At 35.9% G+C, this 26,689-nt stretch overlaps 5 protein-coding genes and 1 long non-coding RNA gene across 8 annotated transcripts; 2 read left to right on the top strand and 4 right to left on the bottom strand.

The window, feature by feature from the left end:
* The first annotated feature begins 5,779 nt into the window (after nucleotides 1–5,779).
* LOC104737670 (MYB-like transcription factor ETC3) lies at nucleotides 5,780–6,701 on the top strand. Of its 2 annotated transcripts, none has more exons than XM_010457906.3 (3): nucleotides 5,780–6,190; nucleotides 6,302–6,389; nucleotides 6,505–6,701. In XM_010457906.3, exons 1-3 carry the CDS (start codon nucleotides 6,127–6,129, stop codon nucleotides 6,584–6,586), a joined length of 234 nt encoding a protein of 77 aa, XP_010456208.1. In that variant the 5' UTR covers nucleotides 5,780–6,126; the 3' UTR covers nucleotides 6,587–6,701. The 2 variants fall into 2 exon arrangements, with proteins under 2 accessions (XP_010456208.1, XP_010456209.1); XM_010457907.3 differs by having other exon boundaries at nucleotides 5,895–6,190; nucleotides 6,305–6,389.
* A 621-nt stretch (nucleotides 6,702–7,322) lies between these two features.
* LOC147930037 (uncharacterized) lies at nucleotides 7,323–7,790 on the bottom strand. The gene has a single exon (XM_087480838.1). It carries the CDS (start codon nucleotides 7,788–7,790, stop codon nucleotides 7,323–7,325), a length of 468 nt encoding a protein of 155 aa, XP_087336964.1.
* A 1,770-nt stretch (nucleotides 7,791–9,560) lies between these two features.
* Nucleotides 9,561–11,414, bottom strand: LOC104737671 (UDP-glycosyltransferase 72B1). The gene has a single exon (XM_010457908.3). It carries the CDS (start codon nucleotides 11,165–11,167, stop codon nucleotides 9,725–9,727), a length of 1,443 nt encoding a protein of 480 aa, XP_010456210.1. The 5' UTR covers nucleotides 11,168–11,414; the 3' UTR covers nucleotides 9,561–9,724.
* A 5,205-nt stretch (nucleotides 11,415–16,619) lies between these two features.
* On the top strand, nucleotides 16,620–17,282 carry LOC104737672 (uncharacterized). The gene is made up of 2 exons (XR_759776.2): nucleotides 16,620–16,748; nucleotides 16,854–17,282. It is a non-coding gene; the product is annotated as an uncharacterized LOC104737672 (long non-coding RNA).
* A 497-nt stretch (nucleotides 17,283–17,779) lies between these two features.
* Nucleotides 17,780–19,697, bottom strand: LOC104737673 (protein trichome birefringence-like 26). Its single transcript, XM_010457909.2, has 3 exons — nucleotides 19,305–19,697; nucleotides 18,782–19,068; nucleotides 17,780–18,685 (listed from the first exon to the last, which is right to left on the bottom strand). The coding sequence occupies exons 1-3, from the start codon at nucleotides 19,546–19,548 to the stop codon at nucleotides 17,894–17,896; spliced, it is 1,323 nt and encodes a 440-aa protein (XP_010456211.1). The 5' UTR covers nucleotides 19,549–19,697; the 3' UTR covers nucleotides 17,780–17,893.
* A 1,547-nt stretch (nucleotides 19,698–21,244) lies between these two features.
* LOC104737674 (uncharacterized) lies at nucleotides 21,245–24,961 on the bottom strand. 2 transcript variants are annotated; one of them, XM_087481685.1, is made up of 5 exons: nucleotides 24,354–24,961; nucleotides 22,279–24,143; nucleotides 22,127–22,187; nucleotides 21,804–22,027; nucleotides 21,245–21,701 (listed from the first exon to the last, which is right to left on the bottom strand). In XM_087481685.1, exons 2-5 carry the CDS (start codon nucleotides 24,084–24,086, stop codon nucleotides 21,644–21,646), a joined length of 2,151 nt encoding a protein of 716 aa, XP_087337811.1. In that variant the 5' UTR covers nucleotides 24,087–24,143; nucleotides 24,354–24,961; the 3' UTR covers nucleotides 21,245–21,643. The 2 variants fall into 2 exon arrangements, with proteins under 2 accessions (XP_087337811.1, XP_087337812.1); XM_087481686.1 differs by having other exon boundaries at nucleotides 24,231–24,455.
* Between the last annotated feature and the right edge of the window lie 1,728 nt (nucleotides 24,962–26,689).

The following is a 26,689-nucleotide window of genomic DNA, read 5'->3' on the forward strand; positions in this document are numbered from 1 at the left end:
AAGAAGATACCTTCCGACCCACGAGACACCTCGATGCGGAGAAAATATTTCAATCTCCCCAAATCCTTCATAGAGAAACATTTCCCTAAGTAGTCTTTAAACTTTTGCACCATATAGCCATCATTGCCACAAATAACAAGATCATCAACATAGATCAACACCCTGATTTTTCAATGTTTTCACGAGTATAGGAGAAAAGAGAATAATCATCATATGCCTGCTTGAAACCAAAACGAAGCAACGCATCAGAAAGCTTCTTGAACCAACACCGAGGAGCCTGTTTCAGTCCATACAATGAATTCTTTAGATGACAAACCTTGCCAGGATGAGAGTGTCGGAAACCCGGTGGTAATTTCATATAAACCTCCTCCTCAAGATCACCATGAAGGAAGGCGTTATTAACATCCATCTGAAACACCTCCCAATTATTTGCAGCAACAAGCTGGAGAAGGGTACGTATAGTGGTCATTTTCACAACAGGAGCAAACGTTTCATGATAGTCTTCCCCTTCAACCTGTTTATTCCCGCATATAATGAGACGAGCCTTGTAACGTTCGAGAGAACCATCAGCCCGATACTTAGTCTTGTACACCCATTGAGAGTTAATTGCAACCTTGCCAGGGGGAAGATCCGTAACATCCCATGTTTTCTTGAATTCAAGAGCATCCACCTATGTAGTCATTGCATCGTTCCAAACTTTAATACGTACCGCTTCTTTGAAATTTCGAGGTTCAGGAGCAGCTGATATGACAGCCAAATAGGCAAGATGACCTGCAGAAAAGAAAGCATCTGGTATATAATCCGTCAGAGGGGAAAAAGAAATACCTTGGACCAAAGATGAGGACTGAGAAACAGAGGAAGAAAGAGCGTGATGGGTATCGATATCAGCAGTAGTGTTATACAACACATAATCCTTGAGACGGACTGACTGTCGAACTTGACGCTTGCCAGGACGAGGCGGTGGTTGAGCAACTGCAGGCGATGGTGCAGAAACCGGAACCATCGGTGTGGGGACAACACAAGAACCTGGAGCAAACGACTCTGGAACTGCCAGAGGTGGACCCGAGGCACCAGGTGAAACAGAAGGAACGACAGGCTCCACAACCGGCTTGTTTGGTGAAGAAGCAACCAGCACATTTGATGGCAAAACAGAGGAGTCACAATGATCTTCACACGCAACAGGAGTAGGAGTCACAGAACTCCCCCTGTCTGGTACAACCATAGGGAGACACCAATCAGAATCAGTCAAGAGAGGAGCGGAAAGAGCCGGAGAAGAGGACACTTTTGTAATTTTCTTCGCAAAAGGAAACACATCCTCTCGAAAAATCACATCACGTGAAATTAGAAACTTGTTTTCCTCCATATCAAAAACCTTCCAACCTTTTTGGCCAAAAGGATAACCAACAAACACACAAAGACGACTTCGAGAACCAAACTTGTTCTTGTCATGAGATAACCGATGTGTGTAGCAAGCCGAGCCAAAGACACGCAACTGATCATAAGCAGGTTTGGTGCCATGGAGTACTTTGTATGGTGAATGATTGTTATGGAGAGGCGTGGGAGTGCGATTAATAAAATATGCAGTGGTCATAACATCCTCCCCCAAAAACTTAATCGGTAAGCTTGCCTGAAATAACAACGCACGGGCAACATTAAGTATGTGTCGGTGTTTTCGCTTAACACGTCCATTTTGCTGCGGAGTACCGACACAAGAGGTTTAATGAACAATGCCTTGCTGCCAGAAATAGGAGGAAAGACACATAAATTCTGTCCCATTGTCTACGAACTGTCTTAACTGTCTTGCCAAACTGTTTTCCGGTGTAAGCTAGAAAATTAGTAAGAACCGTACGCACTTCCGATTTCTCAAGCAATAGATATGTCCATACTGATCTTGAGAAATCATCAACAATGGTCAAGAAATAAATTGCACCGCAAGAAGAAGGAACACGATACGGTCCCCACACCTCACAATGAATTAAAGAAAAACATTCTGAAGTTTTATTGATACTATTAGGAAAAACTTCTCTAGTTTGCTTAGCTCGAAAACACACGTCACAAGACAAAGAGCTATTAGAAGAACCAGAAACAGAAACCATAGGCAAAACCGAAAGCACCGAAAAACTTGGATGACCCAACCGTTGATGCCACAAAGCTTGATCAGAAGAGACATTAACTGTGTGAATCTTTGCAGTTGCAACATCCGTCAGATAGTAAACCCCATCACGCTCTTCACCTCTTCCAATCAAAGTCCTCGAAAAATGGTCCTGCAAAACACAGATAGTATCAGTAAAGGTGGTCATGCACTTAGTTTGCTTCACAATTTTATTGTCAGAGATCAAAGTGCAGTTCAAGGTTGGGACATAGAGAACATTAGTCAAGGAAATTTTATCAGAAAGAGGAAATTCTCCCATACTTAAGGCCATTGTTTTGCTACCATCCGCAAAACCCACAGAACAAGGTGATATAGGACCAACATTAGTCAAGAGATTAAGGTTCCCAGTCATATGATGGGAAGCCTCTGTATTAAGAATAACATCGCCAAACTTTGGCTTACCAGATAACTTATCAGAACTGTTAGTAGAGGGTCTTTCTTGAAGCAGTTGAGACAGGGCACGAAATTGGCCTGGTGTGAATTCTGGAAGCGATGAAGGATTGGAACTTGTTGCATGTGCCACAGCTATCTTCCCTCTGCCACGTCCAGCGCCTCGACCACCGCGACCATGACCACCAGAGCCGCGACCGACACCATTACGATCCGTCCACCAGTCAGGGAAACCAATTAGAGACCAACAGTCCTTCTTTTCATGTCCCGTACGACCACAGTGTGAGCACAGCATGGGACGAGACCTGACAATAGAGGACTCCACATGATTCACAGATTGATTCCTAGCGGCTACGGATGGAGAGACCAACTCGCGACGTGCGACAAAACCCACAGCCTCCTGCCATTGTTCTTGATGTCGTGAAGAAGCAAGTCTTTGTTCTTCACGTATTACTTTGGAGTAGGCAACGCCAAGAGACGGGAGTGGATCCATATTAATCAGACTTGTACAAATCCCACCAAAACGTGACTCGTCGAGTCCCATGACAAATTGATGTAACTTTTCATCGTCTCGTTCTTTGACTAGTGCAGACATGAGTGAACCATGAGTACATACTACACTTGTTTGATAATTTTTCAGCTCATCCCAAAGATTACACAGCTTGCCATAATAGTCAATCATCGCTTGTCCCTCTTGACGGCATGAGGCAAGCTGAGCCTTTATCTGATGAACACAAACGTTGTTACTGACTGAAAACCTTTGTCGTAGTTCATCCCACAAAAGATTAGCATCGGAGATAAACGTAACAGTTGATTTCACCTTGGGCTCGATCGAGGCTCGAATCGAACCTACAATCATTGAATTCACCGTCTTCTAATCGTCGAAGGTAGGATCGTCGTTTGGAGGTTTCGTGATAGACCCATCAATGAAACCAGTTTTTCGCTTGGCTTGGAGAACATTCAACATCTCTTCAGACCACTCATTGTAATTTTCTCCGTTCAACAGAACAGAGAAGATCACCGTACCCGGGTTGTCGGAGCTGGACAGAGTGTATGGTGACACCGTCGTTGACGACGACGTTGAGACAAGAACTCCGGACAAACTAGACAGCTGTTCTCCGGTGGTTGACATCGTTTTCTTGGCACGCAAGAGAAGCCGAAACTATCGACATTTTTAGAACAAGACAAATATTTTGTTAAAAATTTAGCTCTGATACTATGTAGAATTATATATCAAAATGACTTGCTTTATTGATTAACCATAATATGGTATTTATACATGAGGGACTCAATACATGATAAGCTCAATGTGCTAATATATCGGAACCGAAACCTTATCACACTAGGACGATAAGTACAACACAAATATATCGACACTATCTGTAATCGATCCCTAGCTAGCTAGTTGATCGAATGTCTATAGCCGACTAACTAAACATTTAACAAAAATGTAAGTCATCACAAGTTATGCATTGTCCAACGGATATCCATTGACAAGCCACTAAACATATACAGACTTTGTTATCTTCCTAGCACACGGTATCATTCTTCACAATGAATGATAAACGTTTATAATTCATTCGTTTTGGGATGCCGATTGGACTAGCAACCATGACTTTTCCTCCACAAGTGTGTTCAGAACCAGTTAATTGGTCCTCGAAAAATCATAAAACAATGGCCATACCATCTATAATAAAGATTTGAGTATTTAATTGCTTGGAATGGTTTTAGTTCAACCCATATTGCATATTGTTTGGTTGGATCCGTATCATCATATACAAAAGCAATATAATGTCCTCTAGTACGTCTATAAAACACAATCATAAATTCAAATGTATTCTGTTTGTGATTGTTTTTTTTTCTCAACGAATTTGTGTCACTAAACTCATTTTTTCTCCATCATTTTAATTCACGTTTAATTATAACTTGGACATTTAATACCATCAATAGAAGCGGTAGACAATAAGAAAAGAATATACATCAATTAAAACAAGGCCAATCATGTTTTTTTTTTTTTTTTTTTTTGAGATTTAAAGATAGGTCCTCCATGACAACAAAAGTAAATGAGTGTACGAAATACCAATGACGAGAATGGGGTTGGAATGATACTTCGTCGTCGATCATGCAAAACTGGTCCTAAAATTTGGCTTTACTTTAAGCCCAAAACAATAAATTTAAATAAGGTGGTGGTCCTTACAATAAGCCACATGTCGTGTGTTCGTTACAACTGCTTTATTGGTTCGGTTTATTCAATTGCCTACATATATTATCTAACTACTTTTTTCATATATACGGTTAGAGGGGGATCATAGATGTATAGAAGAAGAAGAATAAGAAGAAGAAGACCTATATACAAATTTATAGTATTATAAAGTCCACGAAGGGAATAAAAGGGAATATCCTCGATGCAAAAACTGTATTTAATCTCCTCAGCCTAGCAAACTTTCAACTTACACTTTTTTCAGTGCTAACAATATATTCTCTCATTGCCGTAATCAATTTTGTGTGAGAAAACATTATTATAAATGTGGTCATGTTCCTTAATAAGTTAATTGTGTATATATGAGTGACATTGTGACACTACTACTTTTAACTGTAGTTGCATTATAGTATTGAATTTAATGAATCCTTTTTTTGTTTCATTTTGTTTCAAAGAATTTGAACAGTAAGAGTGCGTTGAGTTAACTGTAGTTGCATTATAGTATTATTTCCCTTAAATTTAATGATTTTTTTTTTCTTCATTTGATTTCCAAGAAGTGAGCAGTAAGAGTGGGTTGAGTTAGTATACCTTATTTGTTCGATGTAGTACAGTTCAGAGTTCACTGTCGTCTTATTATGGGATTCTGATAGAAAACAGAACGTGAATACGTGATATGATCGACTTTTGCCATACCAAACAATTGTACAGAGGGGTTTTTTTTTTTAACAACATGTAAATTTTACATACTATTTTGTGATAAAAGACTGTTTCGATATTATATATAGTCAATTCCAAAATGCTAGATATGTGTTTTTTCTAAAATATATTTCAAATTTCTCAGGCGAATTTCACAAAGAAAAAAAAACATATGGAGCTTTTCATTGATCACTTGATTTAATGAACCGAACTAATAATAATAATACACTAGAAGACCTTTTGACTTAATTAAATCTGATATGTTGCTTATTAATGATCTTAATTAGTTAACGGGCGGGTGTATCAAATTTATTTATTCAACCTATGTTCCAAGGAATCACAATGGAGTAGTAAATGAATTCACGGGTGCTTGTGGTTTTTATTATTTGCTTGCAAGTTGCAACTTGCAACTTGCAAGATACTACTACTACTACTAACAATAACAAATCAATTAATGAGAACAACAAAACCAATTTAGTAATTAGTAATAAGATTCTTTTAACATATAGAAACCGACCAAACCCCTTGGTTACTTGATTTCGTTGCTATAAATAGAAAGGATGGTTCGTGTTCAAACCCTTCAGAAAAAAAACGAACGATCACTCTCTTCTCTCTCTCTCTCTATCACTTATTCTCTTCTTCTTCTTCTTCTTCTTCTTTCTTTGTAGTTCGGTGCCGTTTTATATATATGGATAATCATCGCAGGACGAAGCAAGCCAAGACCAACTCCATTGTCACTTCTTCTTCTGAAGGTAAGCTGAAAACATATATAAACGTCGTTGCTTTATTTCTTTCTTTTGTTCAAAAGAACATTAATTCTATATATTTTGAGAAATGTGAATTTTGGTGATGGCATGACACAGAAGTGAGTAGTCTTGAGTGGGAAATTGTGAACATGAATCAAGAAGAAGAAGATTTGGTCTGTAGAATGCATAAGCTTGTCGGTGACAGGTTTGGCATTTAAATTGAACAGTTAATTAACTAATGAATAATTTGTAGCAAAACAGTTTATTCAACACTAAAAAGTTTAATTTTTGTCTTTTTTTTCCTATATTTTGGAGAAAAGGTGGGAACTGATAGCTGGAAGGATCCCAGGAAGAACAGCTGAAGAAATTGAGAGGTTTTGGGTCATGAAAACTGAAAAGTGATCCTCTCTAGTTTCTACTAATTGTTTCCATTTTATTTTCATTTACCAACTCTGTAATAAATAAAAAAAGCCTATCTTTAATCCCAAATATTTAATAATAAACCATTTACTTATTACTCTACGAATGCTTGGGCTTTCCAAGAGGAGAATACAATGTTGGACTTCTTCTAACAAAAAAAGGAAGGCTAAGCGAAATGGCTAATAAGCTAGGTCCAAATTGAATAATTAAGTTGATAAATAGGATTTTGATACACAATAGGACGTCAGATGTGTTAATAAATAGGATTTTCATTCTAGAAGCTTTTTATTAGTTGTAAAAAATGTGGATATTCTCACTGCGTAAAACACTTGACACGTTGAATGTGGCCAAATCACCAAACCTACTTCAAAAGAAAAAAGAAAAAAAAAATGGACGTCGTTTTATGACTTGTAAAACGACATGCCGTCTTCAGGCCCCACGCATATTTGCAATTTTTGTTTGTCGTTAATGCTATTTCACCTACTCCTACTCCTACTCCACAGTCCAGTCCACATACATATTTTCTTTTTCTTCATCCACGTAGTTTGGTTTTTATCTCTTTAAAATGTTTTTTTTTTTTTTTTTTTTGCAAAAATGTGAATTTTCATTAATGAAAATAGTTTGTACTGAATACAACACGGTTTGATACAAGTAAGATAGAGCTTGCCAAAAAAGAATAAAAAACAAGGCCTATCTTAAGATTGAGATGAATCAAAATTTATGCAAATCTCAGCCAGTCACGCAATAGATTTTTAAAATTCTTCCTTTGACTCTTTGCTAGAATCGCATCCCTGATTTGTCTGTCCAGCGCCTTAAACAGTATATGCGATGGAGTTGTGATGTTGTTGTGGAGCCGATTGTTCCTTTCTGACCAGATAGCATAGCAAACTGCTTGTGAGACTAGCCTTCTCAGGGTGAGTGTAGAGGTTTGGTCCGATAGATCTATCCACAAAACGAAAGCATCCCAAGTGTGGAACACAAAAGCATTGTAGCCCAATCTTCTTGTTGTCTCCAACCAGAACTCTTCACTAAGGTCACAGTTGAGAAATAGGTGGTCTCGGGACTCCGGGTAGAGACCGCATATACAACAGACATTGTATATTTGCATACCCCATGAAGCCAACCTCGTTTTCAAAGGGAGACGATTTAAGTGAGTGAGCCACATCATGAACGCATGTCTAGGCATCGCACCCTTGAACCAGACTTGCTTTGTCCAAGGTTGTGGGTCATGTCTCTCCCTTAGAGCTTCCCAGGTTCGCTTTATGGTAAAAGACTCGGACGTCTTGTGCACCACAGGAAAATGTCTCGGTCAGAGGATAAGGATGGGAGGTCGATTGTTGTAAGATGAATATGAAGTTGCTCCGCCTGAGGAGACCTTGCTAGGCGCAGAAGCCAACCACTTGGAGAACACGCAGAGGACACAGTACTGTTCAGCAGGATACCAGTACGTGACGGTCCTGATGGACCGAGAAACTCAATGAGTTGACCAAATGGAGTCCATCTATCGAACCAGAAGCTTATCATCTTGCCATTTTTCACCTCACAGAGCAGGAAACGATTGGCAAGGGTTCGAAGGTGCAGCAAAGCTTTCCAAGTCCAAGAATGTTGCTTCTTCTCATCTATTAACCAAAAAACTTCATTCTTTATCTTGTTGTTCCTTATCCACCTTGCCCAAAGAGAATCCGGCGCAGAAAAAAGTCTCCAAATAAGCTTCAGGCAGAGAGTTTTATTCCACGTACCTAAACGGCGAAACCCCAAACCCCCTTCCTCTTTAGGAAGACATATTGTCTTCCATGCTACCTTTGCAGTGGCTTTTTTGGTGATATCTCCTATCCACAAAAAGCTAGCACAGAGTTGTTCAATAGTCCGCAAGCAACCTTTGGGGAGGATGACGGCAGTAGCCCAGAAGTTGATGGTGCCAAAAATAACAGTGGATATTAGCTCCTTTCTTCCTGCGTATGATAACGTTCGGGCTGACCAACTAGAGAAAGTGGCTGTTATCTTGTCAATGAGGGGCGTGTACTCTGTTATTAGGAGCCTCCTATGCATCAGAGGTAGTCCGAGATATCGGATGGGTAATGAACCAGACCTGAAATCAATAGTAGTAATTCTATCGGTTTCAAGTTGGTTCACTCCTGCCAAGAACAAATCTGTCTTATCTTTGTTCAAGTTGGTTCAAGATGTTTCCTGCCTCATCACGAAACAGACGTTTTTGATGATATACTGTAACGCATATCTGACCTGATGACTCTTGGAGATTAGAAAGAGTTTTGATATATGCTTTTAATAAGATCAAAACCGTTGTCTCTCAGTTAACAAACAAACAAAATCGTTGACATATAGCCGGTCCAAGACACAAGCTGATGAAGCATCAGTTTGCGGCTGAAAATTATATAGATCTATAATCGGCCTTATTTCATAGAAAGTTCTTTTAGCCTAGTCGTGTAAGCAGTGGAAGAGAGTCTAAGATGTCATGAGTTTGACCCTCAAAAGTCAAAACACTTACTTATTTGTGTTTTCATTAATTTTTGTTTTAGGCCTAAAAATGTTTTTTGAGATCGTGACCTAGTAATTCTCTACGACGGCTCTGGATATATGTCTCTTACTGATGAGCTAGCGATATGACTGTTTAGAACTTAAACAAACGGTTTATTTATTAGCCATTAAAAAAAACTAAATTACATTTGGAAAAAATATATATACACACAATATTCAGTCATTCTCCTGTCAGTTATATTCCAAGTACTTCATCACATTTGTCACAAATCATGATTACCATATAGTGAAAAAAATGTATATTATCTAACCATGTACTTCAGATTTCAACTAACCCGTCTACTACAAATTCAACCAAATGGTACAACGTGTGAATATATTGAAAAGAGATTATTCTTTGTTGGTTAATAGTTTTAAAACAAAATTAATTATAAAATATTGACGATATTCTTGAACAATATTGCGCATCTAAAACTTACTTACCATCACTTAATCAAAAGCCAAAAAAACATTTACAAAGAAAAGTTGAGACAAAAGCAACGAAAAGTAATAACATACGTACACAAAAACACAATTGCACAAATCCCATCTTTGGTTATACAAACCATATTAGGCATAAAATATTTAGTGGTTGCCATTTTGCTCTAACTGTTTGTTGTTGGCTTTCCACTTTAACGCCACAAGACTAAGTGCTTTCGTAGAAGATCCATCATCCTTCAACACCCTAGAAGCTCCTTCCTTCAATTCTTTCATCTTGTTCCTCACTCCTTTACCTTCTTCACCTTCCATCAATCCTTTTACCACTCTAGCCACCTCTTCTCTTCTCACTACCCCATCTTCCCCGGCACGCGCCCTAAGTGCCGCACGGATATCTTCGGTTAACAAAACCGCATTCATCTTCTGCTCTGCGTATAATGGCCATGCTATAAGCGGAATACCGCTTACTACACTCTCTAGAGTCGAGTTCCATCCACAATGAGTCAAAAACCCGCCCGTTGATGGATGGGCTAAGACTTGAGTTTGTGGAGCCCAAGAAGGAATCACAAAACCTCTGTCTTTGGTCCGCTCCAAGAACCCGGGTGGTAAAAATGACAACGGATCGTTTTGGCTATGTGAGTCAAAATACGAAGAATTAGCATCCCCACTCGGAGTTCGTATGACCCAAAGAAACCGTTGCTCACTATCTGCAAGACCGAGCGCAAGCTCATTGAGCTGCTCACGTGTGAGTGTACCGCCACTACCAAAGGACACATACAGAACCGAACCGAGCGGTTGGTTATCCAACCACGTTAAACACTCGCACTCTTCGGTTTGTTTAGTCTCATGCTTACCGATGTTTACCAACGGTCCAACCGGATAAACAGGTGGTTTATCAAGACCCGGTTCTTGCAAGGCCTTTATAGCCTTTGGCTCAAGCTCGATGAAACTATTCACAAGAATCCCTTCGGCTTCTTTGTACCTCTTGGTGTTATGGAGAAGCCATTTGTATGCATCGATTTTCCGGTCTTGGACCGGGTCAAGTAAATCTTTACCGGCCAGCGGAACACAACCAGGGAGCTTAACCGGTTCGGTTAACTCCCTGAACTCGCACGACACCGTTTCGTCTAGTTTAGGCAAATGGAGAAAAAACGACAAAACGTTGGCGGTTGAAGGGTAGAAGATGTACGGTGACACGTGGAACTCCGAGGCGACGTCGAAAGCATCCGTACCGAACAAATCGACGACGAGCGCCTTCGGTAAACGACCTTCCGCCGCGAACGAGTCAAAATGTTTCCGGAGCTCCGGGTTTGAACGAGTCACGGTGAGGGAGATCCGAGTTTCGATGCCAGCCGAGGATGGGACATCGGTGAGATCGACGGGAGGGAGAAAGACGGAGGAGATTGAAGAAGGAAGAGACCCGAGGACGGTTCTCTGAGCTTTTGACGGTGGACCTTCGCCACCGACGATGAAGGTCACGTTGAAGCCGTGATGGTGAACAAGTCTTTTAGCAAACTCAGTGAGTGGGATGAGGTGACCCATTCCAGGACTCGGTATGATCACAACGTGAGGCGCTTTTGATTCTTCCATTGATGCAAAAGATTCAAGAATTTACTATTTTTTCTTTTTTCTTTTTCTTTCTTCTTTCTTTTTGTAGTTTGTGATTATTATCTCCTTTTTTACTTTGTAATTTGTGAGGTATCGAGTTAATGGCTTTATATAGACTAGAGAGCTTGTGTGTATCATTTTTGTAGCTAGAAAAACTTCTATTTATTTATTTATTTTTTAGTGTTTTGTATAATGTTCCTTGTGGAGACCATGTTATACTTGGCAACCTTTTAAATTAACTAATATATATATATATATATATATATCATTTTGATCACTTTTTTAATTTTACATGTTAATATATATAAAAAATATATCATTAACCTTGGGAATATTCATTGTTAAAAACGGTTTAAATGTCACTTTCATTGTAAAACAGTTTTTGGTTAGAAATTTATTTACATACAATTTTTTTTTTAAAAAACTATGGAAATATTCTTGATTTTCATTGTAAACTAACTGTGGAAATATTCATAAATTTAAGAAAAAAAAGATATTGGGAATGAAACCAAAATATATATATATATATATATATATATACATCACTATAATATTGGCTGCCAAAAGATTAAATAAAAGATGTTCAATTATTGGAGAGGGAGGTTAGGGAAATTGGTGGATGACCAGCCTTTTTTGTAATTGTGGGTCAAAATATTTGTGCGTGTGAAATGTATTGAGCGCACGTGTGAGATTATGTGATGATATGCAAACGTAATGCTTCCGCAATGATTTTTTCTTCAGGTTTCTTCACTACAACAATTTTTTTTTTCTCTCTCCTTTTTTTATGTTGCTATTATTATTGTTCTCTAAAAAAATACCAATACTATTATTTCTTTATAAAGATTTTCTTTTTCTTTTTATTTATTCAGACATTTGTATTCTATACAGAAAAAGAAAATATAAAAATTTGACTTCTTGAAATATTTTGGGTCATCGTGGGGGAGGATAAAAAGGCAATACAATCATTCATCGATAGATTAGACTTTAGCATTTGTTTGAGTGAAAAAAGGTGAAAGTGGGATTTATCTCATAGCCCATCATTTTTGTAATGATTTTACTAAAATTGAATATGTCCCGCTAAATCATAATCAACCAAAAAAACCTAGTAACTCATTAATATTATTTATATATATATATATATATATATATATTATTATCTCTTTTGTCAATTCCACTTGTGAATATTGTCAAGCTTAACTATAATCACCTAAAGGAGAGTGATAAGTGGTTGGAATTTGACGATTTTATTTTATTTTATTAATGTTGTCCTTTTGAACAAGTTTTTTTTTTTTTTGAAAAATATTTAGGTTCAATTCTAGGATGAACCTTCTTATTTACTTCTTCCTTTACAACCAATCATAATCTTCTATACATTATCTTATTTAAAAAAATAAATCAAAACTAAATTAAAAAGCAAAGCAGATTAAGAAAACAAATTCTAAATATTTTTTTAAGGAAAGTTAAATATTGGTTTGGCTTAGATTTTACAATTATAATGAAATGATTTATCAGTTTGGGTTTACAAATAAGGTGATTAGAGTTTAGATTTTACAATTCAAACAAAATTATATATCGGTTTGGTTTTATAAATGAAGGGGTTAGGGTTTAGATTTTACGATTAAAACGAAATTATATGTCGGTTTGGATTTACAAATGAAGTGGTTAGGATTTAGATTTTAGAACTAAAACAAAATTACATGTCGGTTTTGGGTTTACAAATGAGATGGTTAGGGTTTAGATTTTACAATTAGAACGAAATTATATGTCGATTTGGATTTACAAATGAGATGGTTAGGGTTTAGATTTTATAATTAGAATGAAATTATATGTTGGTTTGGATTTATAAATGAGATGGTTAGGGTTTAGATTTTACAATTATAATGAAATTATATATTGGTTTGAATTTATAAATAAGCGGTTTAAGTTTTTAATTTTATAATAATATATACAGATGAATGAATAAGTTCTTAAGGAAGTGAATGAATAAGTTCTTAAATGTATTATTATATGTCAGATTCTCATTGGCTAAAACAAAGAGAAGTGAACAAAACTAAGGGGTTCACGTTAGGAGTGAACTCAAAAATTGTTCTTTTCTTTTTTTTCATATTGATATTATATTAATCAAAGGGACCAAGTCGATAAAGCTGTCATATCAATACAACTTTAAAACAGATATATTTTAATAATTTTGTTTTATATATAGATTTTGACGAGTTAAATAATAATGAACAAATGGTATACATAGTTGTTATAGCTACCAATCAGTCAAATTAATATATGATCAATACTAGACAACAAATTAAAGAATGTTATTAAAAGCATGCATTATTTGTTTCGATATCTTCCAAAACTTGCTGAAATTACCGAATTTACGTTCATATTATGTCATATGTAAGGTTGTTTTGACTTTTGATTGTGTTTGTCCTCTAAGTTTTTTATCACACCCCTCCTGAATCCTACTGGATGAGCCGAGAAATTTTTATTGTTGATTCATGTTATTTACACTAACTTTATTCATTTATCTTAACCTTTGTCAATGCTAAATTTTTTGATGATGTTTGTAAATATCATTCCAGAGTTTGAAGGTGCGAAGGATGTACAAATGCTCATCGTCTCCATCAACTCAAATGCCATACATCCATAAATGACCACTCATTCAATAGATTCACAAATGGTATGTAGTAATATGGCATAACATGTTTTACTGTTTGCCCCACCCTAACAATATATTTACATCATCCATTTTGCAAAAAAAATCACTTTTCTTGTGCAAGGTAACAAGGTCTCCCTTTGTAATGAAGACATGAATACCCTCCATGTACGCACTGAAATTTTTTTGATGATCATTACCACGGTGCTTCGATGAAGCTTTGTGTTATAAGTGAAGGTAAATAATATTTCTGATTTTTTTTATATAGTTACTCTTTTGTGTCTGCTGAATCTTTAAACCTAATTGGATATATATGATAATATATTGCAGAATCTCTTAATACCTTCGAAATATGGGTGAAGAGATATTTTAGTGGCATTAAGTAATCACCAAAAGCTATCCATGCCATCAACCCACGAAAGCCCATATGTGATTCCAGTAAATTATATATGCTAGAAGGTGTTGAAGGTAAACATGTCTTCATCAACGATCTTCTCCAATTCTTCGATTAAAGAGTGGTAAACATGCAACAAAGTTCACGACCAATCATTTTGGACACAAAATTGTTCGACATAATGCTTTTTAGAGGCCACCATTTATATCAGCAGATGATCGAAGAAAAACCGTCCAAAGCGTGGAAGTTCAAGATCAAAAACATGTCACAACCACATGGTTTGGTATATGAAAAGTTATGTGTTCAAGAGAAATGCTTTAACATATGATAAATCATATTGGCATCAATGATAGATGATGTCACAAGATTGGAGATATACACACTAGATTTGAGTAATCAATGTTGATGATGGGATGTTTTATACTCACAGGCTTATGTCTCTTTTTGTTTTAATTGTTTCAATTTTTTTAACCTATATATTGATTATGTTTGTAAATTCATTGATCAATTAGAAGTGATATCTCAGTTTCTTAGTTTTTATGATAGTCATCCTTAACGTTAAATTAGGCCAAATTTTTGACTACTTGCATTACATTATTTATAAATTTCTAAATTTATTGATGTTGTTCGCGATTATGTGGATGGTTAACATGCATAGATGGATACTTATTTTTGGATGACCAGACAAAAAACAATATGAATACCTAATTAATCAAACAACTTCTGGTTTGGTAAAGTAGTCATGGTTAACTATCAATCGATTTTAATCTTTCATGTCCATAAAATCAAGTCCACATGGATGAGTTATACATGTCAACTAAAAACTACTTGTGTTTTGGTGAAGTAGTCATTGTTAACTATCAAACAATTTTAAGCTCATCATATCCCCTAAAAATCTAAGCATATGAAGCTGTTCATTATATCATATACTAAACCTCAAATCCTAAACCCTAAACCCTAAACCCTAAACCTCTAAACCCTAAACTCTAAACCCTCAACCTTAAACCCTAAACCCTAACCTTAAATCATAAAACCTAAAGTCTAAACCATAAAGCTTAAATCCTAAACTTTAGATAACTTTAGATCATAAACCATAATCATAAATTTAATTTCACAGCAATTTTAACAAATGTAGCCAAATCTGAAGATCTTTTACTAGAAAACATGAAATTGACCTACCCCAACCAGTAAACCTTAAACCTTAAATTATGTCAAATTTTTTACTTCTTGTATTATATTCTTTATAAATTTCCAAATTCATTGATGTTGTTCACTATTATGTAGATGGTTAACATACATAGATGAATACTTATTTTTGGATGATCAGAGAAAAAAACATATGAATGCCTAATTAATTAAAAAATCTGTGGTTTGATAAAGTAGTCATGGTTAACTATCAAACGAGTTGAATATTTCATGTCTATAAAATCAAGTCCACATGGACGATAAGTTATACACGTCCACTAAAAATTACTTTTGTTTTGGTGAAGTAGTCATTGTTAAATATCAAAAAAAAATAAACTCATCATATCCCCTAATAACCTAAGCATGAAACTTATACTAAACCATAAATCCTAAATTTTAAATCGTAAATTTAATTCCATAGCAATTTTAACAAATGTAGTCAAATCTAAAGATTTTTTACTAGAAAACATGAAATTGACCTACCCCAACTTTTAAATCCTGAACTTTAAATTAGGCCAAATTTTTGACTTCTTGTATGAGATTATTTATAAAATTTCCAAATTTTTGATGTTGTTCTTAACTGGTAAAGAAAAATTTAGAAATTATATTACTGATTTTTGTGCTAGAAACACTTAGAATCCGCGCCTCAATCCTTTGAGCTTAAGAGAAATATTTTTATTGTAAAAACTCTCTAACCAAGTGTTAACTAGAATTATACATCTAAACATGTCCACATGTTCATGATTTGTATGACATAATGCACCATTTTGTTTATTTCATCTAGAATTTTTTTTTGCTTTTCTCTAACAAAAATTAGATATTTTTGTGCCTACACTTTCCAACTAGATAAAATTATATATTTATTTAAACAATGAAAAAGAGAGAAGAGAATGAAAAAAGAAACATGTGAATTGGTAACTAGAGAGAAATTTATAGTTTGATGGCATTGTTGTAAATAAAGTTATAGTGAGAGGATAAGATAGTTAATAAACATAGAGAACCAAATAGTAGAAAGTGTGTCAAATGAGAAATACTTTTTAAAAAGTGTGTTAGGATGCAATATTTTCTATTTATTATTTAAAACTTTCAAGCATTGTTCTTTTTAAAAAAAAAAAATATACAAAACATGGGCTTGTGGGCTTAAAATTTTAAGGATACCCACTGGGTTTTTACCCTATCACTTGTCTTTTCGGGACGGGTTTCCTATGCAATAACGAAAACCTAAAAAAATCATTCTCTCTCTCTCGATCAGGTAAAAAAGGTAAATTTCAGATTTCTTAGGAATATCGCGTTACTTGCTGATATTCTATTTTCGGTTGAGAGAATACAAATTGGTTAGTTGATACGATCTGTTATATCGATTCACTTTATTCTTTGCACACCGGAATTGCTTTGTAGGCTTTGATTTTTTTTTTTTTTTTTTTTTTATCTCGTCTCAGCGATAATGGTGTATCCTCGCAATCCCAGTAACGATGATTATCCGGGTTGTATTGTTGTTCCTGGTCTCCGCTTCCCACATCGCTCCTTTGGAGCCAATGATTATCACCTTCATTTAATTTCTCTATCTCTCTGTGTTTGTTGTTGGTTGCTGTACGTATAGCTCATTTATCTTCATGTTTTCACCTCACTAGACTCCACCTCCGCGACGTTTTGAAGAAGATGACTAAGAAGAAGAAGACTAAGAAGCCCGTCATGAAAAGCGAAGCCTCCCCTTAAGGGCTTAGGCCTCCCTTCGCTTGTCCCTTTCTCTTTTGCTTCCCATGTTTGTAACTTAAAAAAATTTGCAATGCTTTATGACTGAACCTTTTATGTGATGACGATATGAGTTTTTGAGAACTCTCCCCTAATGTTATTTTCATTCGGTGATACTTGCCAATTTGTTTTCAAAGTACGTACTAGTCAAATCTTGCATCATGATTACGTTTATAAGGATTTCGACTTTAATTTGAACACAATTTATACTATTTGTGAGTAGGGCTTTGGTTTAGTCAGGCATGAGTGTCGCTCCTTCTGCCATAGAGTTGACTTCTTATAAATATTTCAATTTGGGGAGTAGAGGTTTTACCAAACTTACATATATATCCATTGGCAAGGTGAGACTATATATCTCTCTCTTGTTTGTCCTACCTTTTGTTTCTTGCAATGATGAATCCATGTCAAATCTACTATGTGGTACGTTAAGTGTTCAAGAGATAAATGCATTGACATATGATCAATCATATCGGCATCAATGATAGATGATGTCACAAGATTGGAGATATACACACCAGATTTGAGTGATCAAAACATCAAGCGTGGTGAGGTTGATGATGCGATGTTTTATAATCACAGGCTTCTATGTCTAAGTGACATCTCAGTTTCTTAGTTTTTATGAAAGTCATCCTAAATATTAAAGAATTCTTACTAAAACGAACCATTACAAATTTCATATATAGACGGTAACTAGCTACAAGCAAGCAAAGCAAAGCAACATCGAGTACTACTTTAAACCGATTAAATTGTATAGTTCCCGTTCCCGGTTAAGCATGGCTTCCACCATCACATCATTCCATGAATCAATTGGACCGGGTAAGCACCAATGCAGACAATCATTCTGAACATGGCTCTTATCCTTAACTCCAGCAAAAGGATTTGGATGTCGGTACGGTCCAGGATGCCCGTCTGGACGGAGAAGAGACATTCCAGTCGTGTCTAGTAGTCTAATGTTGGATCCCAAACCGAAACCTTTCCCGAATTTCTGAAACACCTCAAGCTCAACATCACGCATCACATCATCAACGGTTTTCATTTTCGCCTCACCTTCTTTAAACGGCATCGTTCTGTTGCAATACCCACCAGTGTTCCACTCCCCATTCTCGAAATGGTCAGGCGTTGTAGTTCTGAACAGAACAAGCGGTTTGTGGGTTGAGTTCAGGACAAAGTCACGGAGAAGGTTAAGGGTTTTGCGGTAGGAGTAATCATAGCCGAGGTCGGTCAGGTTGTCTATGCCTTGGCAGTAATGGCAGCCTGTGATATTGTTGTTCTCATGGAATATTGTGGTTTTCAGGAACCATTTGCCTCCAGAGATGACAACGTAGTCGAATTTAGAGTATTGGACGGTCCATTTGTGGTCGAGCTGGTCGAGGTAAAGCTGGATATCCGAGTTGTTTGGTGTTTCTGATTTGACAAGGAAAGGAGACCAAATGACTGATAGAGTGAAGTTGTGAGAAGGGAATCTCCATATCTTGGATCTGAACTCCTTATCGTGATAGATTTCCTCCACTTCTTCCACCTGAGACAATAAATAAAACAACCGTTAAATCGAGATTCTTGATTACTTGTAGTCTAAGGAAACCTGAGAGCCAACGAATATATATATATAATAAACCTGAGAGAGGATGCAGATGAAAGACTGGACATGGTTACGAGCGATGGAATCACCGATGAAAGCCCACCATTTGTTCTTGACAGAATCGAGAAACTGAGATGGGCTGAACCGAGGAAGATCACAATCACGAGGCTTCCATCTCCAAAAGAGATAGTTCACATCTGGCCGTCCATTCAAAAGACAATTCTGAAAATCTTGAATGTGGTGGCAAGAGAGATTGGTGTACAGAGGACCAGATGGATCCGGTACCCAATCTCCAGTGAAAAGATCACACTTTTCTGATGAACCTGCAAACAAACAATATTCACACAGACATTTCATCAAACAAATGGTAAACACACCAACACAGTAACCCTAAATTAGAAATTTTCATTCGATAAAGTTCAGAAATTTCCATTAATTAGAGGTTAGGGTTTCCTAAATTAAACACCCAAGAAGCCCAAAAACTACATAATCGGACAAAGTCTGGAATCTTTTTACCAAAATCAATTCCAAAATTGCCAAAGAAAGATGATTGCTTTACCGTTTGCGGAAGAAGAAGTATCCGGGGAAATTGGAGAGACGGCGAAACTGGAGATGATGAAATAGTAAGCGAGAGCGATTAGAGACAAGTAAACGAAGAACTTGACGAAGGTTCGATGACGACGATCAGTGGAGGAGGAGGAGGTAACAGAAGAAGAAGAAGAAGAAGAAGGATAACAAGTGTCTTCTACAATCTTGGCGCCTTTTGGGCTATCAAGCAATACAAGTGTTAATTGCTGTTCCATTGAAGAACACTCAAGTGAAATTAGTTGGTGAAGCTATTCAATGGTTTTATACTTGGGCCTCGGGAGATGGTTGCAAGATGAAAACGTTCTGTGACCAAAGAAAGAAGAGAAAGAGATGTTTTTATTTTCTCTATTTACTTTCTTTTTACAAAAAAAAAAAAACTATAAAATAGAGAAAATATAAAAACATATTTTCTTTATTTATTTTTAGTAATTGTAAGAAACATATTTTATTGTGAGATTCTCAAAAATAGCACAAAAATAAGTTTTCTTTCCAAACTTAGCACAATATATTCAAAATTCCCAAAATAGCACAAATTATTTTTTTAAATTAAATCCTAAATTCAAAATACTAAACCCTACCACTTAAAACTATACCCTAAATGTGAAACTGAGAACCCAAACCTAAAAAAACAAAATTTTAAAAATTTATATATTTTAAATATTTTAATATGTTAAATAATGCTATTTTTGGGAATTTATGTAATGTGTGCTATAATTGTCCATAAAACTTATTTTAATGCTATTTTAGGGTATTTCTCTATTTTATTTGATTGTATTTTTTCATAATTGATTTATATTGGATACTCATACATTTGACATTTCTAAATAATTTTTTTATATTATCTTCTTAAAATACATCTAGATGGTCATTTTTAAAAATATAGATCCTCATAACTTATATATATATATATATATATTATGCAAGTTTAAATTTAAATCATGACAAATGACATTAATATAATTTTCTAGGTTACGTATTTTTGTTTTCTATAAAGAAAGTTAAAATATGGCTAGGGGATTTGAGATTGTATAAATAATTGCTTTGAGATTCTAAAATGGTTTCCTTGTCCTTTTGTTTAATTTATATTTTTATATTCAAATATTATTAGGAATAAGTTGAGAGTTATGTGTGAAGAAGAACATGCCCTATTTTTGGTCCTCACACCTTTTATCTTAAACCTTTGGTTTTGTATCTCCTCAGCCCTTCGTTACAACACCTACCAACCTTTTCTTGAATCTTGAATCTTGAATCTTGGAACTTGGCATTTTACTATTTTAGCAAGCACTACAAGTTTTATTTAATTGTTGTATGGTAAAAGAATGATGATGGTATTACTATTTCAATCTTCGGTGGAAGTTTTACAATGGTCAATAATGGTAGTATTAGTGTGAATGAATTAACAATAGCTAGTAGTACTATAAGATTAGAGAAGACATGGGAAACACTCTAGTGAGTCCACTCATTTGCTTATAATTTTTTTGCATAGAGGGCTTCCTTGGACAATCTTTTCTCACTCGTTTTTCTCATGCTAGCTGCTGGTTAGTTATCTTTTTGTTCTTACTCATAATTTTTGTATTTTTGTAAGAAATATCGATACATGAAAAATAAACCAACGGACCACGAAGCTCTGTTATGAATAGATTCCCTATATTGATATTGATATTGGGCCATGATCCTACGGTCTCTTGTCATGTAAGGAAGGACCACTTCAGTAATAAGCCTACGAGGAAGTGTACTACTACTCTCCATATGGACGAATCACGAATCAGTGAAAACAAAAGAGTTAGTATAAAAGAGGTGACAAGTTAGGTAAAAGATAAAGTTCATAATCAAACTTATATCATTCCAACACATGAAGATATCGTATACTTGACCAAAAAATCACAAACCAGTTAGGAAAAGAAAAAAGAATGGGAAATAAAATATTACAAACCTTACACCGAGATAACCCGGTTTGTATATTCATAACACTAATAACCCCCTCCTAACCGGGTTCTGATAGCTCCGAGCAACTCAGTTTGACCAGTGAGGAGAAGAGTTAAAAAAAAAAAAAAAAAGTCTACGTCGTCCTATACTAACAAGAGTACAAGACCAGCGACAAAAAGAAAAATTACAGACATTTTCCCCAAAGATAATTTTAGAAGAAAAAAAAAACAAAAGCAATCGTTAAATCAAAATCTAACCCTTTGTCGTGAATAAAAAAAGCACACTTTACAATTTTTTTTTTCTTATAACAAACAAATAATATGAAGATTAAAACAAAGAGGCAGAGTCATTTTGGTTGTGTTGATGTTACTTGTGGGGGTGCTTTCATGTAGCTAATGATCTTGGAACTCTCATGCCGAATCCATGCTTCACCTTCTCAATCCTGTTTCAAGTTAATTAAACATTTTAACCCCAAAAAAAAAAAAAAACCTCAAAACATAAAAAATAAATTAACTTTGGTGTGTTCTGTGTTTATTATGCTTACGTTGGGGCTAATTTGCCAAGGCTCTTAAGTTCTTCACCTGAATCTCCATCAAGGATTCTTCCTGATATATCAACAATGTAAGAACGGTTCTTGTCTTTAGGAAGACCACGACCCACTAGTAACTCGAAATCTCGCTTGTGAAGCTCTCTTCCATTCACAAACACGTCTGTGTTTCCTGCAGCGCAGTTATCAGGCATTGGATGGCTAAACTCTTCAATAAACGGCTGCAAAAACAACAACGACAAGTAAACCATCCATTTCTTCATCAGTTTGATGACACCGTTACAATAATCAATTCTAGAGAACAATGTGAAGGGACTTACAGGTATTATACCGAGACAAGGTTTACTCATCACGCCCCAGAACCCAGCTCGGTAATCATACCTGAATCAGAGACATAAATTAGAATCAGAAACAAGCAAAAATCAAACACAAGAGAGAAACAATGAATGTTGAAAGTTCATGGTATTATTACCAATACTTTCCGGCTTGGATTGGTCCAGCAACTTTCTCAGCACTGCTAACAAGATCTTCCGGTAAAAGATGTCCATTTACCCAAACCTCTAATGACTTCATCTCATCTTCATTTAGATCAGCAGAGGACCTCGTTGTGGTCTCTGTTGACCCGAACTCACTACCCTTTCTGCTTCTTGGTCTGTTGTTGTTGTCTTCTCTTCCGTTTGAGTACCTTGAATCTTCAGAGATCTCTGTGTTAGAGTATCCGTTGTAAGAAACCTCTGTCTCTGTAGCTACTGATTCCGGTTTCAGTGAGTCCTGTTTCATGTAAGCCTTTTTTTGTTTATCAGGTTTTTCATAACCTAACTGCGCCATTCCGTAAGCGAGTGCAGCTCTGTTTACATTAGAATACTCAAAAAGTTCAAGGAGACTGGCACTATCAGTAGCAGCTGGTTCAGACGCATTGGAGCCTTTACCTCGCCGACGAACAGATTTGACCTCCTTCTGTTGTTGATCACTAGAAATGCTTGATCTCTCTTCATCATCCGAGTGTTGAGATTCAGACCGGATGCTTACCGTAGTATCCTGATCATTCCTCTGTATTGGTTCTTCTTCATCCTTACACTGAACATCGCTACCTGAGTTGTTGAAATCAACAGAAGAAAGTTTTTCTACAACCGCTGTGTTTGTTGTGCTTCTATCTTCAACCTCTCGAGAGACTAGATTGGTTTCCTCATTACCAGAAGCGAAGACGAGTTTCTTATCAACGATTGTGAAACTAATAACTTCAGAACAAGCACCGCATTGAAGCTTATGTTGCCTTTCCTGAGACAAAAGCTTCTTCTTAGGCAAGTAAAGCAGCTCGAAGCAACTGTGACAAGCTATGAAAGGAGCACCACCACCAAGAGGATGGCAACGACGAGCATCAGTATCCGACACAGCTTTCTTAACATACCCACGAGCAAAAGCACCACCCATTTCGGAATCAAGATCACTTGGCCACCTTGCGTAACCACCTCTAGGACCTGGAGAACCCATGGAAGATTGAAAACTCGAATTGTTATTGGCACGCGGACTGTAAGGTGCCATGAGTTTCTCGCCACGATGGTAAGAAGAAACAGGACTATACGGAGGCATATCACTGTACTGTGTTGTAAGTTTCTCACCACGATGGTGAGAAGAAACAGGACTATACGGAGGCAGATCACCGTACCTACTTGGTGTAGCTGGATAGTATGAATGTGGCTCAACTATATCAGAACCAATTTCAACATATTGACCAACAGGATATGGACGAGTCATCTGATTAGGGTAATGACCAGGAGGAGGATACCAGTTTGGATTAGGAACTGGGGGTGGCCTTCTATACCCATAAGGATCTTGGTAACCTTGAGGATACATTCCAGGGTACGGAACTGGCTCTGGATATGGATGGTAATAAGAAGGACCAGGGTTAGGATTAGGACCATGGAGATGAACTGGTCTAAGGAAAGGCTGATTCTGATCTGGTTCTTTAGGTTTATCAACTGCATTACCACCACCACCACCACGAAGGAGATGATCTTTGATTGAATCTAACCTTCTAAGTAGCTCAGCTCGTTCTTGCTCTGTATACTCAATAGGGTTGCTGGTCGTGTTCTTAGCAGAAGAATCTGAACCGTAATTAAGCTCCCCAAGCTCGTCATTTCTCAAACTTTTGCCAGATCTTTGAGACCCGTTTAGCGAACTTGATGTTTTCTCCTTAAGAACTGTATTATCATCTTCGCTTCTTGAAGAGCCAGCTTCTGATCTACCATCAGCTTCAGAGACATCACCTCGTGACCTCATCAGCTTCTCCGATTAACCCAGAAGAGAAGACTGGGTTTCTAGGGTTTTTGCTTTCAACTGCAAATCAAATCAAAAACCTCAACTTCAGATTAAAATATTCATACCCAGAAACACAATTGAATCAGATGAAAAGGAAACTTTTACTTTCTGTCTACTCCGAAGACAATTTTGAGTTCGTGGGCACACCCACAGAGAGAATAAGATTCGATTTTTCGAAGCATCAAGAGATTAAAGAGGTAACAAAATACAAAAAAAAGGCAAACGAACCTCGAAGAATGTTGTCGTCGTCGCCGCCGAGTTAGGTGACTTCTCCGGTGGGGAGTGGGGAAGAATAAATTGACACGAGAATCAATAAAACTCAAAAGCTTATCAATCTCTCTCTCTTTCTATCTTTAACTAATTTTCTTAAAAAAAAAAGGGTTTTTTTTGAAAATTCAGAAGGAAAATTTTTAAAGTCTTTTCTTTCTCCAAAGTTAAGATCAATAATGTTTGTGCTTACTTGCTACCAAACTTGAGCTGGAAGGTTTTTAAGAATCATTAATTGAAAAAAAAAAAAAAAGTTTAGAAAATGATTAGTAATTTTCTCGCGTTTTCCTTGGCTTTCCCGGGAATCTTTAAGGGAAAGACAGAAGAATAATTTGATGATGAGAATTTGAAAAATAAAAAAAAAAAAAATAGGAGGGGAAGAAGATGATCAAATTAAAAGAAACGCGATCGAAGCAAAACAAAAAAAAAAATCAAATTTGGATAGTTTTTGATTTTGATGATATAAGTTTTATGTAATTTTTTGAGGAGCGCGTACGTAAGCGCGTGATAGTAAAATTTAGACTGTACGGGTGAGAGAGCGGACCGGGTCTCGTTGACTCAGGCAGGATAAGGAGACTACCAAATTATTAAAAAAAACCTTTAAATATTTTTCTTCTTTTGGGCAAAATCTTTTAATTATTTTTTAATTCAGAAATCTCTCTAGAAATATAGTATAGAGATGTGACTGTTTACCGACTAGTAAAATAATTACATCTTTCAGTAGTAGTTTATCAGAATTTTCCATAAATGTGAACTTCCAACCTAATATTATTATTCCAAGATAATATTCTTCCTAGTATTTAACCTCATGCAGAGAAGCATTTTTCATAAAGTGTTCAGATTGGCTTTTTTTTAGTTGATAAAAAATTTAACGTACTTGTGTTGTTTTGTACGAATTAAAACAGACTAGCTAGTCAAATGAGAAACTATATATAATACTGCAATAAGCAAGTTCTTAATATCTAGTAGTATAATAATAACACAACAAGTCATATAATTCGTCGAGTTGATGTATCCATGTTGTTTGTTACTAGACGTGCTCTCAAAACTTCTCCTTTTTTAAAATAAAAAATAAAAAAAATTCACAACTTTCCTCGTTAAAATAAATACAACTAAACTAGCTAGTGTCCAAAATATATAAACCTGGTTTTTCTGAACGTCAGATAAACAAATTCAACCTCGTAAACGTATAAATTTAGTGTTTAGAGATATTTACATATCGGGAACGAGTGTAAATGATCTCTCTGATCGTATAGTGTGTGTATATATAGGTCGCCTTCTGACTATTTTTTTTTTAATGTTTTGGGTCGTGAGTCGTGACAAAAGCTACAGCTGTAATTCTGTAAAGTCTTCTCCTCTGTCGAACATTTAAGATTATAGTCCACTTGCCACAACACCTGTCGAACATTTAAGATTAGTACTACTAATATGCAATTTGGGATAACTAAATGTTGACTTCCTTCTTTTTTTTTTTTGGGATTTATAGAGTTAAAACTATACGAGCTGTTTAGGCCTGTTATTCATTTGATAGACGGGCCCGATTAGTTGGATCCATTATCAAGCCCTATTATATGGGCTTAGAAACGGAAGATAATTAAATTGGACATATATATATATATATATAAGTGGGTATGAGCTGAGTGAACGAACTTTTTAAATTGTATTTGTAATCTACAAGACTTATCATATAGTAGAATATTTTAGCCACGACAAGACTTTCGGTATTTGATTCTCTTTTGTTTTTCCAACTGTGGTCCGACATCAACTTTTATACACATCCACTTGTGTAATTTTCAACAATAAAGTAGTGATAGTGTATGAAAATAAAATCATAAAAACTCGATGTCGATCGATTTCTTTTGTTTCTAATAAATATTTTCATGTTAACGCCGTGAAACCTAACGTTAAGGGTGATGGTTCCATTTCGGGTATGGCCCCTCAAAATTATGAAAAGACAAGAAACAAGATTGATGGCACATCTCCAATCATAAACTTTGATACATTATCTGATATCATCTTGGGACAAGTTAAGTTAAGGGTCTCTTTCCTATACTTGCGAAAATAAAAATGTTTGGGGAAAATTATTTATCTTTTGTCATTCTTTCCATTTTTAAATGAAAAAAAAAACAACTTTTGCATTACTACAATACTATTCCTAAAGTATAATTTAAAATTAAAATTATTAGAAATTTAGTTTGACTTTTTTGAATTTATTTATGAGCACATAATTTGTGTGGATACGAAGGGTTACTTCTTTTTAGTGACCAAACGGGATCATACTGACCAAACGGGATCAG

The sequence above is a fragment of the Camelina sativa genome, chromosome 13, assembly GCF_030686135.1.
Source record: "Camelina sativa cultivar CO46 ecotype springtype chromosome 13, ASM3068613v1".
NCBI lineage: Eukaryota > Viridiplantae > Streptophyta > Magnoliopsida > Brassicales > Brassicaceae > Camelina > Camelina sativa.

Excerpts from the sequence above, each read along its gene's own strand:
- LOC104737673 (XM_010457909.2), bottom strand. The coding sequence starts at position 19,548 with ATGGAACAGCAATTAACACTTGTATTGCTTGATAGCCCAAAAGGCGCC. Across the intron at positions 19,069-19,304 it reads TACTTCTTCTTCCGCAAACG|GTTCATCAGAAAAGTGTGAT; the intron begins GTAAAGCAATCA and ends GTTTGTTTGCAG. Across the intron at positions 18,686-18,781 it reads TCATCTGCATCCTCTCTCAG|GTGGAAGAAGTGGAGGAAAT; the intron begins GTTTATTATATA and ends TTATTGTCTCAG.
- LOC147930037 (XM_087480838.1), bottom strand. The coding sequence starts at position 7,790 with ATGCCTAGACATGCGTTCATGATGTGGCTCACTCACTTAAATCGTCTC.
- LOC104737670 (XM_010457906.3), top strand. The coding sequence starts at position 6,127 with ATGGATAATCATCGCAGGACGAAGCAAGCCAAGACCAACTCCATTGTC. Across the intron at positions 6,191-6,301 it reads TGTCACTTCTTCTTCTGAAG|AAGTGAGTAGTCTTGAGTGG; the intron begins GTAAGCTGAAAA and ends GGCATGACACAG. Across the intron at positions 6,390-6,504 it reads CATAAGCTTGTCGGTGACAG|GTGGGAACTGATAGCTGGAA; the intron begins GTTTGGCATTTA and ends TTTGGAGAAAAG.
- LOC104737674 (XM_087481685.1), bottom strand. The coding sequence starts at position 24,086 with ATGAGGTCACGAGGTGATGTCTCTGAAGCTGATGGTAGATCAGAAGCT. Across the intron at positions 22,188-22,278 it reads ATCCAAGCCGGAAAGTATTG|GTATGATTACCGAGCTGGGT; the intron begins GTAATAATACCA and ends TCTCTGATTCAG. Across the intron at positions 21,702-21,803 it reads CTTGGCAAATTAGCCCCAAC|GATTGAGAAGGTGAAGCATG; the intron begins GTAAGCATAATA and ends AACTTGAAACAG.
- LOC104737671 (XM_010457908.3), bottom strand. The coding sequence starts at position 11,167 with ATGGAAGAATCAAAAGCGCCTCACGTTGTGATCATACCGAGTCCTGGA.